Source organism: Pseudochaenichthys georgianus, chromosome 22 (assembly GCF_902827115.2).
Source record: "Pseudochaenichthys georgianus chromosome 22, fPseGeo1.2, whole genome shotgun sequence".
Taxonomy (NCBI): Eukaryota; Metazoa; Chordata; class Actinopteri; order Perciformes; family Channichthyidae; genus Pseudochaenichthys; species Pseudochaenichthys georgianus.
Window position 1 is genome coordinate 1,105,909 of NC_047524.1, and position 14,969 is coordinate 1,120,877.

General features: G+C 47.0%; 1 protein-coding gene across 1 annotated transcript in view; it reads right to left on the reverse strand.

Moving 5' to 3' along the window:
• Positions 1-14,969, reverse strand: part of pcnx1 (pecanex 1) — a 52,071-nt gene that overhangs the window by 23,102 nt on the left and 14,000 nt on the right. Inside the window, exons 4-11 of the mRNA XM_071201661.1 lie at positions 14,930-14,966; positions 13,373-13,438; positions 10,997-12,652; positions 7,446-7,575; positions 4,083-4,288; positions 2,983-3,075; positions 721-814; positions 4-55 (exon numbers count right to left, since the gene is read on the reverse strand). Of these exons, the coding sequence (XP_071057762.1) occupies positions 4-55; positions 721-814; positions 2,983-3,075; positions 4,083-4,288; positions 7,446-7,575; positions 10,997-12,652; positions 13,373-13,438; positions 14,930-14,966 (2,334 nt within the window). The remainder of the gene's footprint in view (positions 1-3; positions 56-720; positions 815-2,982; positions 3,076-4,082; positions 4,289-7,445; positions 7,576-10,996; positions 12,653-13,372; positions 13,439-14,929; positions 14,967-14,969) is intronic.

Sequence of the window (14,969 nt, forward strand, 5' to 3'; positions counted from 1 at the left end):
TTCATGGGGGTAGAAGCGCACTGAGGTAGAGCTGGAGAGGTGGGAGTCGGTGTCCCTGCAGGGGGGGAGAGAGAGAGAGAGAGAGAGAGAGAGAGAGAGAGAGAGAGAGAGAGAGAGAGTGAACACACTGATGGAGGCGAGCACCTGCTGCACTCCTTCCTGATACCTCAAACCAAACAGCCAATGAGCTTTCTGCTTTGCTTCTCTTTGGTTTTCAAAGCGAGAGTCACGGAGCAGTGAGTGCACACAGGAGGGGAAACATGCAGCATCAAGACCAGACACAGATCAGGAAGATGTGAACAACTAAATATTAAGAAAGGAACATTCATACAGCATTTTAAGAGTGCAATTCAAGCACTGTCAAGATATCTTAACCCAGAAATATCAGATTCTCAAAAAAAATGTATTCTCCAATAAAAACAACAATGAAAAACGGCCGATATGGCTTTAAATATATGTATTTATTCACCATTAGTGATGTCCATAGCATGGGCACAGGAAGTAGCAAGCTCATAAAACCAGGTATAATATCTTTGTTTACATGAGTATTAATATATCATTATATTTTTGAGTGCATGAATAACCCGGCCTGCATACATGCTTCGACCACAAGTCACCGGCCAGATATTATTCTTAGCTCCTCTTAAAACCGGACATTATCACACCAACTCCAATCCCATGATGGAAATATCTGTTCCTGGAATACTCTCAGACACTCACCATATGTTATTGGAGACTCGTCTGGTGGCAGGTTCAAAGTTAACCAGCGACATGTCACAGGCTCCGGCCTCGTACAGCGAGGGCGTGAGCTTTCCTGGAATACAAACAACAGAGAGACGCAAAGTCAGAACAGACACATCCCGACCAGAGGCTGTGGGAATAACTACATGTGCAGGAAACAGCTGTCTTCGGTTACATTACTGTCTGCTGAGCTAACGTGTCTCATCCCAAAGAGGAGTTTAGTAGCGGTATTGTACAGCTGCTGCTCCAGTGGAGCTTTACTGCTTGTCCCACTCTCCATAGGGTCAAAGGTCAACTCAAAGAATAGTTGAGAAACAAACCGACGTTCCATCTCCTCTCGCAGCACTGTAGGTAGCTCTTGTATCTCCTCTCGCACTGTACATGTCGTAGCTGCTATATTGTATTACCATGTGATAAATACTTGCTGCTCTTTAGCACCTTTAGCATATCATGTATTTTGCTTTTGCTATGTTTGTAAAATGTAATCTTCTTAAATGTTTTATGTGAGGGATGTGATGGAAATGAGCTCAGAGCTAAATCTGGCACCGTTACGCTCGACACATTTGAATGTTTTAAGTGCTCATCATTACTGGGCATTGTCCCTGCCAAGTAAACGATTACATAAATACATGTCCTGAGAAATGGCAGCAGCTATGAAGCTCAACAACTACAGTATGTTACAAAACAACAAGCTGTACAAACAACCATAGCTTGTAAACTTGACCAAGACATCAATACAGTTGTATATGAGCTATAATAAAACATTGGTAAACAGATGCTGTATTTTTAATCTAAAGCAGCTCGATGTAGTGAAGTAAGAGTATTAAGTAGCAGGAAATGGAAATACTCAAGTTCAAATACAACATGGGACTCAAGTATGGTAGTACTGGAGTAAATGTACTCAGTTGCGGTTGACCTCTGACAGTTAGAGATGAGATGTCGTCTGCAGTTAGAACAGAATTATGAACACTCGGAGAATTGCTAACACAAACACTCTAAGCTTCTGAAAATAGCTCCCTGCGGCGGGACACATGATGAGTACGAGCCGTAATCAGTCACCAGAGGGTCAGAAGGAGGACGCAGAGCAGCTTTTGCAACACACCGTTTCTTTTCTACAATGATTACCGCGAGAAGGATAGAAGCGTGTTTATGTATATGCTTAACAACACGACGGGCGGTCAAGTATCGGCTACAGACGATCTCCCAGAAGCACAGGCGGTAAATGGAGCGTGGGGAGCGAGCAGGGCTGAGAGATGCGTCAGAGCAGCGAGGATAAGAACGCAGCTTCAGATCTGAGACTATATTCTCCATTCTTAACCAGGAACCTTATCACCAGGGCAACAGAGAAAAAAACAACAAATTCTAAATTTGACGTATAAATGAGGAGTGCACATTTCTCTGCATCTCACACATCACAATAAACTGATTGCCAACATGTAAATATGTCAAGACAAAGCTCAGATAACATGCAACCTTTTAACCAGACGTGTTAATGAATTCTGATGTATTCGTGTTGCACAAAGGGCTCCTTTTAACTTAAAGGTTTAGGCCACGTTTACACGGAGACGGTTCGTTCACACGAGGCCGACACGGAAACGCGGAAACGGAGCCCTCAAGCGATAACGGCTCCCAAGGTGGAAAGATCTGCGGACGAAACGCTCTGGGGGGCCAAACGGCTCCGTGTGTACGTCCTATACGATTTCCTGATAACGATGACGCCATAGCCCCGCCTCTCCCCACCTCTGCTGCTCACCCCCGCGTCATTGCTGATGTGTTTCGCCAACAACAACAACAACAACAACAACAACAACAACAATGGCGGATCAGAGGGTTGCTTTCGTGCTACAGACGCTACTGACCATGCTACAGATGTTAGTGCAAAATCTACAGCTCCTCTACTACAAGCATCAACAACAAGTGGACAAGGAGAACTACATGTTGCTAAATCCACCGTGGAGAATAAACAGAAGGGCAACCAGGCAACCATGGCAACCATGCTCGGGAGGTCTTATTCGGCCTTAAAGTGTTCTCAATCCTCAGAGACCAACAAGAGGCGCTTTCACACCGAGTACTTTTCCCTATACATTTCCCGTTTAGTTCCAATAGTGCCTGGAATTTTGCGTTCACACCAAAAGAGAGAACTTTTACCCTCATGTTTAGTGCCTGCTAGAGAGGTGGTACTATCCTGGGGATAAAAAAGTACCAATTTCGGATTTGCTGGGCGAAATGCAAACCACGCACCGTAAAACTCGGACTCCCAGAAGCTTCTTCTGAAGCCAGTCCCCAACTCCGGGGACTTCAGGTGGCAGTATTCGCCGTGAAGTTGTTTGCGGCCTGCCAGTAAACCCAAAGCAGAAGAAGAAGTGACGTCAGCGGCTTCATTTGCCTAATCCACCCTCAGGAAACTTATTCCGGTGTGAACACGATCGGCTCTTAGTTCCATGGGGGTACTAAGTGCTGGGCACTAAGTGCTGGGCACTAAGTACGGCAAAGTACTTGGTGTGAAAGCGGCTAATGTAATATTTTCAAGATATACAAACCAACACACTTAGAAAATAAACCAAAAAATTGGAAGCTCGTGCTTGCTGCCTTTTGAAACCAATTAAAAACGAAAATTGTACAAACGATAACCTGTAAAACCGGTAATTTTGTGGTCAACAAACCAAACGAAAACACTTTTCAGAGCTTCTACATCTGTCCAAAAGAAGCAAAATCAAGATTCTTTTTAGGATACATATACATTGTATATGTGATTCCAAAAACCCTAAAACATGACACTTTAGGCAGCTTTGAGGGGGTTAATTCCACCCATGTCAGACTTCAGGGTTGCATACATTCACAGATACAGTAATGGACGAAGGCTGCACAATTAATTGAAAGTATATGGACAACAGCAATATCCATAAGTGCAATAATTGTTAAAGGCCAATTATGTGTAAGAAATACCATTTTGAATGAAGTATTGTGGAGTTTTCTAAAAAAAAAAATCATAAAATGTTTCAATAATGACAATTATGATGTCAATTGATTATTCCTTTCCTCTTTTTGTAGATCAAACCGCAGTTGCAATATCCGTCGTTGCAATTAGTTATGTTCTCCAAATCGTGCAGCCGTAGACGTAGTGCTACTTTTACTTGCGTTTCAGTATATTGTGCATAAAAAAAAAGGGGATTTTGAAAGTTGTGAATGGATTCAGCATTTTAGAAGATACAAATCTCAATTCTTATATTATCGATTTATTTTCGCCGCACCCTTAACATGGATCCGATTCTCAAAAATCTACTGATCCCACTGTCCTGAGAAACTCTCCCCCTATCCCCTGCTCTCCTCATGCTCCCTACCGAAGTCTTCCTGCAGGCTGGAGGCCCCCCCGATGGAGCCTTTGTCCTGAGAGCCCTCCAGGTGTGTGCTTCCGGTCCTGGCCAGCAGGGAGGCGCTTGCGCTGAGCACGGTCACCTGGGAGGGGGTTCTGGAGGGCTGACTCTTCACCTGGGAGGAGGAGGAGGAGGAGGAAGGCTGCGTGGCCTGGCTGAGAGCCTCCTGAAGACTGTGGGGGGAGAAGGGAGAAGGGGGGAGGTGAGAAGAGATGGAGGCCACAAGGGGGGGGGGGGGGGGGGGGGGGGGGGGGTGCTGAGATACAACTCTATTATGGGAGGGAGGGGGGCATCGGTAATTTAAATAGAGTGGTGCAGGAATGAGTCCTAAACCCTCACATGGCTCCCCTGGTCTGGAGGTCAATGGTTTTCAGAATGTGTTTGTTTTCCTGAAATCTGTCGGTCTGTGGTTAACACAAACTGAAGAGACTTTAATGCTAAGAGATCAAATACGTCACTAAATAACCCACTGGTGAATTAAAAAACAGTGGTTGCTAACAAGTGTCCAAATGAGACGACTAACCGTCATCACGCCCAACATGAGCCACCTTTAGCTTAGCGGTGGTGACGTGAAGTCATGTGACCGTGCTGTAGCTCCTTTATAGCCCAACATTAGCCACCTTTAGCTTAGCGGTGGTGACCTAAAGTCATGTGACCGTGCTGTAGTTCCTTTATAGCCCAACATTAGCCTCCTTTAGCTTAGCAGTGGTGACCTAAAGTCATGTGACCGTGCTGTAGCTCCTTTATAGCCCAACATTAGCCACCTTTAGCTTAGCGGTGGTGACGTGAAGTCATGTGACCGTGCTGTAGCTCCTTTATAGCCCAACATTAGCCTCCTTTAGCTTAGCGGTGGTGACATGAAGTCATGTGACCTTGCTGTAGTTCCTTTATAGCCCAACATTAGCCACCTTTAGCTTAGCGGTGGTGACGTGAAGTCATGTGACCGTGCTGTAGCTGCTTTATAGCCCAACATTAGCCTCCTTTAGCTTAGCGGTGGTGACGTGAAGTCATGTGCCCGTGCTGTCGTTCCATCATAGTGTTACGTTAGCTTTCATACTTCAGAAATCATTAAGTGTTGTTAATATGTGGAGATTATTCTGCTGAACTAAACGTGTAAACATCATAAACGTTTGTTGGACACAGATTATTTTCTGCAATAATCCAAAATCCCATTGGCTTTTTGTGGAGGGCACCAGGGAGATGCTGCCTTCAGGGTCCTACACAATGATACGTCATTCCTGCACCACTTTATATAGAGGGTTTTTTAGATGATATGATTCACATGCTGGTTGTTAGAGTGGAGATCCCTTACTTCAAAACAATGACTGATATGTTTTGAGATTATTTATTTTTTAAAGATATTAAACAAACATTACGGCTCATTTCTCACAACATTCTTATATAACTGCATCAGAGGCAGATAAGAGCCTTACATTTACCAATAACAACATTTTCTTGCTTTTCTCATTAACCTCCATAATGGCGTCGCGACGGATGTGTTTTATGATATTTAGCGTTAACCCTGTGCATTACCTTTTTACAAAGCCTTTTCTAAAACTTCTTTAAGATATTAAGCAAAGTCCAATCCATGCAGTGGCAGATTAAAAAGGGCATTTAATTTAGTCTTTTACAGATTAATAGCGTTTCTGACTAGGGCTCATTTCACCATTTCAAAAACAGCAACTTTATGAACATATTACAATTGTTGTTCTAAAATTCTGCGCTCAAAGCTAGATATGTTTCTGTAACCCTCATAGATTACTTTACCTATTGATGAGAGCAACGCCTACGTCACATCCGGGCGGAAATTACGGCCCCGCCCACTTTTGGGGAAACCAATGCTATCATTTGACTGACTCTATAGATGATTTTATTGTACGATTACAATATTTTAATGAATCATAAAGTGTTTGACAACAAGTCTAAGATGTCCGCGGCACCACTTAAAGCCAGAGAAGTGTTTTCAGTGGAGGAGCAGGAGGGTGGAGGAGCAGATGGAGGGGGAATGGTTTTGCAGTGTATTGACCCCTGGTAGGCTGCTCTCTAGTTCTCATTGCTCAACCTTTTTCTGGGCTCAGCCTTGAGAACTGTGACCTTGCTAGACAGAAGCAGGAGTCTTGGCTGGCAGGCGAATATATAAACTACAGCAGCTACATGTGTCCCAGTGGAACATAAACAATCTTCATGTGCTCTGTAACACTGCTGCTTTACATGCAGGTATACAGCCGGTTGTTTGAGATGGACATCTGTCTTTTGGATTGAGTAATGAGATCAACTGTGAGCTTTAGTGAGGATATAGTCGTGCTCCAACCGGACAGTTTGTTTGAAATATTCTGTAGTCAATCGTGGTGAGGAATAAAACTAGTATCAAAGGTCAGATCCCATAAAGTTACAACAGGGACTGATCTGCAGGCACGCCTCAGTTAACACTGAACTGTAATGGTGCAGTTGGGCACGATGATATATAATAGAACATTTAAAAGAAGCACATTCACTAAGTGTCCTGCAGTTTAATGCAAAATAAATGTTTCAAAAAAGCCACTCGAAAGGAAAATTAAGAAGAATTGAACACTCAGATGTTTCACTATCAAGATCTATGTATGAAAGAGGCATTTGGTAAATGATACATTTATATTTTGAGATTTTAAAATGTAATTAATGTTTTTAAAATGTAAAAAAACATACTCTTGATGTCCTAGCATAGTTATACAACTTTTGAAATACATGTTACTACCATTTAAGGACTTAATGAAGCGGATGCTTGTCTAATATTCTTTTTATTTGGAAACATGAATATTTATTAGTTTATGTTGGAAGAAAAATGTCAACCTATTAATATCTGTCTTTAGGGATGTACTGCCCTTAACTCGTGCAAAACCGACAATTTTAAAATCTATTAACGAGCATCTCGGGACTCTCAAAATGTAAAACAACCAACGCCCACTGCATTCCTGTGGGGTCAAACGTAAAGCTTTGATTTCTTCTTTTTTTAAATGATCAATACGATCTTCATCCCTTTCCTTTAGAAAGGTCGCCGTAAAGGTCAGAGCCATGCGATACAGCGGGGCGCCTGTGTGTTATTGAGCGGATCGTGAGAGGAGACGGTGAGCAGATTAGCCCGAGCTTTAAGCCGTTAAGTTTTAGAAGGACTCCATTCTTTGATCCGTGCTCAAAATGTGGGAATTTAGGACATGAGATGGTTTGATAAGAGGATGAAAGGAGGAAAGACATCACATGCAGAGAGGAGGCGGGCTCCAATGAGAGATAACGTCCTGCTTCATGTCATGCACTGTAGCAGATGGATGTGGTTTGGCTCCATGCACGGCGTACCTGAGAGGAGATCCAATGAGCGAGGAGGGGGGGGTGGGGTTACTTCCTGCGTTGTGCCGCCGCCGCACAGCCTGCCGACGAAACGTGCTACGCTCACGCCGAAATATGACCGTCTCCTCGCTGCCCGGGGCTGTCAGTGAGAGACATCAGGGCCGGTCAGAGGGAGAGCTTTGTGTGCATGAGGTGGCGTTTCCCATTTGTTACAAGACATAGCATGGAGCGACTCTCTGGCAGGAGGTCGTCCGCTAAAACATGACAACACTAAACTACACTGTAACCTCTTCTGCATATTACACCCACCCGTCTCCCCTCTTCATTTCCTGTCCCTCACGTCATTATCAAATACATAGATATACTGAAACATAGAAAAAGCCCCAGAAGAGATCAAGGAAAAAGATTATTAGCAATGATTCAACACATTACAACAAATCGGTGGAAAGATGGTAACCTGATAAACTCTAAATAGAAGGATCTAGTAAATGAAGTAAACAAAAGTAAGCATGAGAATAAGAAAATATCTTTGATAAAACAGGGGAATTACCCTGCGGCTCCATTGAGTGAGGGCTGTGCAATTAATCGTATTTTAATCGCAATTACGATTTTGGCCTGCCACGATTACGAAAACAACATAATCGGAAAAAAACGATTATTTAGCTTTGCTAGGTTGTGACCGTGCACTGCGACATATTTGCTTTTATTTATCATATTTATAGATGTTTAGTAGCTTGTTGAAGTGCGCTCCAAAAATATTTGTTGATCTTGTTTATTGGTATTTATTATTTTGATATTATTTATTTAAATATAAATACATCATTTATTTTATTTATTCGTTTTTCAGTTGAATTCTACATTCAGGGTGGGCAACAGTTAAACAGATACTGTTCAAATTATTATTTTAATTTGTTTTAAAGTTCAATAAATGCATGTTTTCAAAGTTAATGAATAATCGTATTTAATAATCGTGATATCAATTATTGACCAAAGATAATCGTGATTATGATTGTTGCCATAATCGCACAGCCCTACATTGAGTACTTGATAATTATTAGAAAGATATATCCATTATCTGTATACTATCATTTGAATTGATGATCATATGTGTACCTACCCATGCATGCAACGACAAAAAGGGACACATTTACCAGAAGAAAAAAAGATATGTAGCTTTCAAAGCGAGACTTATAACTTCTGCTGGACCGTTTCCACGTTGGCCACGAGGGGTGAACCAAAGAAAATGAAACACTTCATTTCTACGAGATCCTCTTCCAGCAGGACCATCACATGTTTGGGAGATGAAAAACAGGAGGGTTTTTTCTGCTGCAGCTGAACTTGGTCTGGCAGCTCATCTTGGTGGCTAAGGTGTGCAGACTGTAAACAGATATTGCTGCCTCACCGATGCTATCGAGTCAGCCTGCTGCTCTTCTCCTCTGATGCCATCGAGTCAGCTGCTGCTCTTCTCCACTGATGCTATCGAGTCAGCCTGCTGCTCTTCTCCTCTGATGCTATCGAGTCAGCCTGCTGCTCTTCTCCACCGATGCTATCGAGTCAGCTGCTGCTCTTCTCCTCTGATGCTATCGAGTCAGCTGCTGCTCTTCTCCTCTGATGCTATCGAGTCAGCCTGCTGCTCTTCTCCTCTGATGCTATCGAGTCAGCTGCTGCTCTTCTCCACTGATGCTATCGAGTCAGCCTGCTGCTCTTCTCCTCTGATGCTATCGAGTCAGCTGCTGCTCTTCTCCACTGATGCTATCGAGTCAGCCTGCTGCTCTTCTCCTCTGATGCTATCGAGTCAGCCTGCTGCTCTTCTCCTCTGATGCTATCGAGTCAGCCTGCTGCTCTTCTCCTCTGATGCTATCGAGTCAGCCTGCTGCTCTTCTCCTCTGATGCTATCGAGTCAGCCTGCTGCTCTTCTCCTCTGATGCTATCGAGTCAGCTGCTGCTCTTCTCCTCTGATGCTATCGAGTCAGCTGCTGCTCTTCTCTACTGATGCTTCTGTTCCACCTTTACATTTACCCTGACCGCCTAGTGCCTACTGTCATAGAGTGGTGTAGTGATGACGTGTAGGCCGACCCGAAAAGTAAACTGCGCATGGGTTCCCTCGACAACAAATATTGTAAAAAACAAGATCTGTGGAAAACGAACCGGTTTGATAAATGCACGTTTTGTTCAGCCGGAAATCTCCACATGTCTACCATACTTTTTCAAATGTTCGAATCATAAATCTAGCGATTAGATTTAAGATTTGACATAACAATACCAGATGTTGTGAGGAGTGCCATTCAAATACTTCTAGTACAGCAATTTCCCCCCAACAACCACTACTGACGACTTTGAGTCCAGTCAAAGGAAGTACACATACTAATCAATGCTTCACGAGCTTCTCCTACCAATGAGATCCCCTATAGGGAAGTGACTGTGACCTTGATTGCTTTGGGACCCACAGACAGAAGTAATCAAACACTGATCATGATGTATTGATAGCCAACATGACATGCCAAGACATATCCTGCATTATGATTCGTGTGTGTGTGTGTGTGTGTGTGTGTGTGTGTGTGTGTGTGTGTGTGTGTGTGTGTGTGTGTGTGTGTGTGTGTGTGTGTGTGTGTGTGTGTGTGTGTGTGTGTGTGTGTGTGTGTGTGTCAGTCAGTAGGGGCTTGCACTGTGAGCTGTAGGGTCGCTGGTTCAAGTCCCCGACCAGACCTAAATATGGAGTGTGGACTTCTACTTGGAGAGGTCCCAGTTCACCTCCTGCCCTGCCGTGGTGCCCTTGAGCAAGGCACCGGACACCCCCCTTCCCCCCTCACTCCCATTGCTCCCCGGGCGCTGTCCAATAGCTGCTCCTAGTGCCAGACTCCTGGTTCTAGGACGGGTTAAAAGCAGAGAACACATTTCACTGTGTGCTCTGCGTGTGTGAGCATTAAAGAGGGGTTCATCCCTCCATATTCTATAAGAGAGCTGCTGTTTGCCTAAGCTCGGCACAAAGCACACGCATGCCGTCATGCTAACCCTGATCTACAACTGTAACTCCATGGAAACTCCCCATGGTTACACTGAGCGAGCGAGACGACAATCTCTTCTGCAGACACACACATCACACACACTCAAAAAGGTCTGGAGGATTACACCCAAACAACTCGAGGCAGTCACCGCTCCCCTCATGCTCTTGCACAACAGACAGGAAGCAGCTCTCCCATAAAGTGCGCATGACGTGTGCTATCCAATTAAAAAGGGCTACAAATTAAACAGTCCGAACCCCCAGAGCTGTCTGGGATCGTTTCAGTGTTCAACAGTTCTGCTGATAATTCACTAAACAGTGCGCATGTCTAAACAAGTGGGATATGTTGTTAAGGATGCACCGGAACTGAGGTTTGCCTTGTTGACCATCAGCTTGCAGGTAACTATGAATCAACATACTGTGTCAACAGACAGCAGGAGTAAAGCAGACAGGATGTGTGTGTGAGAGCTGTGTGTGTGTGTGTGTGTGTGTGTGTGTGTGTGTGTGTGTGTGTGTGTGTGTGTGTGTGTGTGTGTGTGTGTGTGTGTGTGTCACGTACCCCGCAGGGCAGCAGCAGCGTCCTGAGGCTCAGAGAAGACCGCCTGATTGGGCAGACTGTTTCTGGAGCGAGTGACTGACTCCAGCTGGGAGGCCCGGCCCAGCAGGGAGGCTGCGTCCAGGACTTCCCCTTCTTTGGCTTCCAGGTCCGACTTGGAGGTGGTGAGGGGCCGGGGCCCCGCTGGGGCTCCGAGATGGACGGGGTCATTAAGGCAGGCGGCCGTACCGCTGTCCAGACTCAGCACCCGGGCGTGGGTTTTGGCACTGCCTGCGCTGGGGGTCCGGCGGGAGGTGCGCCGCCTCCCGTCAGGCCGAACTCCTGCCTCAGAACCCGCCGCAGACTTTACTCTGGAGGAGGGGGGGTGGTGCTTGGCCCTCAGGGCCCGGTAGCAGCCCTCGGGGGAGTGGCAGGAGTGGGAGGTGCTGGAGGAGCTGTCCGTGCTGAGGTGGGTGGAGCGCAGACTGGAGGCACAGCTGAGTTCACTCTGATCCGAGTCCTCATCCCCCCCCGCAGGAAACCCAGCACTACAAGGCTTGGCCCCGCCGCGCAGCGACATGTAGTCGCGGTGCCGGCTGGCGTCGAAGCTGCTCGCTCTCTTCTTCCCCATCCGCCGGCGCCCGCTGCGCCCGGCGGAGAGGGAGGAGGTCCTCTGGACGGGGCTGGCAGCCTGAGGCTGGCTGTCGTCCTGCAGCTGCTCCGTGTCAGCAGCTCCCGTGGAGCCGTCAGCACTGGTCCTGATGCCGGGCTCCTCCAGCGGCTCCTGAGCCGGAGCGGGCGGAGTGTCGGCGGGCGGTTTGGCCGTCAGCTCGTTGGCGTGGGGGTTCTTGTTGGCCTCCCTGGAGGGGATGGTGCTGCAGAGGCTGGAGGTCCGGCCGCCTGACGGAGCAGACACCGTGTCCCCTCGGTCTCGCGCTCGCTCGTCCCCCGACAGCGACAGCAGGCTCTCCACGTGGGTGGAGCTGGTCTGCTCGCTGTGGAAGCTGCTGACGGTGCTGTTGGTGTCCCGGTCGGTGCCGCTGCAGTAGCTCTCAGTGGAGCCGCTGCTGCGGGTGCTCAGGCTCCTCAGGCTCTCAGCGCTGCGCTCCCCCCGCTGAGACTTCCCCCCCCCACCTGAGCCTTTCACACCCCCTCCCACCTCCACCTGGTACAGCCCCGAGCTGCCCTCCCCCGCCTCTCTGGAGGCGGAGCGGGCCACTCTGCGCGGCTCTTTTTGTCTGTAACACTCCACCCCAGAGGTGGAGGCCACGGCCTGGTCCTGCTGGTACAGCCGCTCCCCCCCCTCCCTCACACACACCCCCGTCCTGTGAGTCCTGGCCGCCTCCAGCTCACACACGGGGTCCAGGCCCCCCCTCCTGGGCGGAGGGTACAGGGCAAAGTCTGGCAGACACGGGTCGGGGAATGCAGAGCCGGCGGAGCTGGAGGTCCGAGGGAGACCCCGGGACCGGAGCTCCTTCCTGTAGCTCTGTGACTGCAGGGAGGCGTGGGGGGGGGGCTCGGCCTCACAAGAGGAGTGGGACAGGCTGAAGTGATACGCAGAGGAGCAGAGGTCAGCAGCTTCCCGGGACAGCTCCGAGGGACAGAGGGAGGTGGAGGGCTGCAGCGAGGCGAAGGAGTCGTTGGCGACAAGGCAGTACATCTTAGTGTCCGACAGGAGGTCTGCAGAGACACCGAGAGAAGGACATCAAAGTCAGCACCGTCATTTTAGTTTTATTTGAATGAGAAAAAAGATTAAATAAACATAATACACAATTCAAGCTAATAGATTTAGCAGAGAGGGGCAGAGAGGAGAGGAACAGAGAGGTCACTCTTCATGTCAACACAGGGTGACAGCTGAGGCCACAGAAACACTGCAGTGTGTCGAACAGGCAGACGCGAAAAATGCAATCTTCCTAAATGTGACTCTGATGCTGCAGACCCTCACTTCGCTGAGAGGAAACCCCCACCAGGCTGCAGAGCGGTGAGTGTGACTCGCTTTAAAGTTACAGAAGATCGTCCTCATCGGTCACAATGTCACAGTAAGTAAGTAAGTAAGTAAGTAAGTAAGTAAGTAAGTAAGTAAGTAAGTAAGTAAGTAAGTAAGTAAGTAAGTAAGTGTGTGTGTGTGTGTGTGTGTGTGTGTGTGTGTGTGTGTGTGTGTGTGTGTGTGTGTGTGTGTACATTTATCAGCAGGCACATGTTATGGTATCTATCATTTTTGATATATTAGTTGTTAAATACAAGTTGGTTATAAACAGAAAGAGATATATATATTTATATCAGCCATAGCAATCTGCTATATTTACAGTCAATGGCAGAGAATGTTTGTTCAATGCGACCTCTGCATTATAACCTGCAGCCGGGTACACAAGAAAGCTGTTTGTTTGTTTGTTTGTTTACCGTGGTCGTGGCTGCAGCTCTCCACCAGAGTCAGACTGATGTCATCTGAAGTCTTTCCCACATCTCCTGCGAACATCGGAAGAAAGCAATCAAGAGATGACGAGTTTAATCAATTATTAATGCGCCCACAATCCCCGGGCCCCGCACACAACCGCCTGCCGAGGATGACCCCGCCTGCTTCCCAGAATCACTCCTCCTGAGAGGTGCTCCGAGATGTTCTGGGTGGATCCTGCAAGATACTGAACTGCTGCCTTCAACCACTGGTCCTCAAAGTGACTGACTGTGATGGACAGTCTGAGTGAAGGGAAGACGATTGAAAAGCGTAACCCCAGCAGAGCCTTTGTCCCACCTCAGACCACTTCCTGTCTTTAAAGACGTCCAGCTGATTAGAAGGTCGTGGAACAGCCTCTCTGAGTGATTCAGCCACCGTCCTCGAACACGGAGGACAAGCGACCTGAAGATCAATTATTGTCTCTGTCTTCCTGGAGAATGTCTCCCATGACGGGTCTTACAGTGTCTACATTTTGTTTAAAGCTCAGCAGTGCCAGTCTTAATCGGCCTCATCGTGGTGTGCCCGCTGAGGTCACAGTCCTGCTGAGTCGGGCCCTCTCCGCAGCGGGGGTGATCGTGGTCAGGGATGTGGTGATCCCGCAGAACATGTGTTTGCATGGCAGGGTCACAGAGAGTTTAAAGCTGCCCAGGGATGTGTCTTACAGGTCTTTAACTGGCACAGAGGACAACTATTTAGAACGCATTAAAAAGGGACACGCCAGCCCAAAATCAAGAATACATATTTTGTCTCTCACCTGTAGCGCTATTTATCAATCTAGATTTTGCTGGCGTGAGTTGCTGATCTTCGATATAAAGGAACGAGAGGACAGAAAGACTTAAGAAGGTCGCTGGTTGCGATTCCCTCTCCTGTAGTCGTGTGTGCTGTGGTTTCTCAACATGGACATGGTCTGCAAAGGCTCAAATGCCCGTGTTCCCTTTAAGTATAAAGTAGGGACGCTCCGATCACCAATTTTGGGGCCGATCGCCGGAATCGATCAAGTGGGCGGGGCCTATGGGGATCTTCCATGGGCTCATTCACTGGCGCTTCCACAAACAACAACCAACATAATTACTACATTCAAATGAAGTACATTGTTCAAGTTTACATTCACTTTGGAGAACAACACGGGAGACATGACAGCCTGTCAGTATCGTCTCCTGCAGCTCACTGACCCAGTAATGACTGAGTGACAAGGCAGTGAAGAATAAACATATGTATAACTAGTTTAGCTTGTTCCAGAGGTAGATCAAATAGCTCCACACACGTTGCATACTGCTATTTTATTGTCTTTTTGGACACCTTAAAATACTGCCAGACCGGTGAAGCCATTTTGGAGAGCTTGTTTTGCCGCACAGAGAAAAGCCTCTTGTATTTTACGTCATGCGATCGGCTCTCCTGATCGGCCTTTATAGAGAGCACCGATTGATCGGCAGAGAGTGAGTATCGGCCGATATCGACCGGAGCATCCCTAGTATAAATCATGGTATAAATGGAATCATATGTACCTTTGGCTGCTGTTGCTCTGCCGTGAGTGGAAGCAATCTG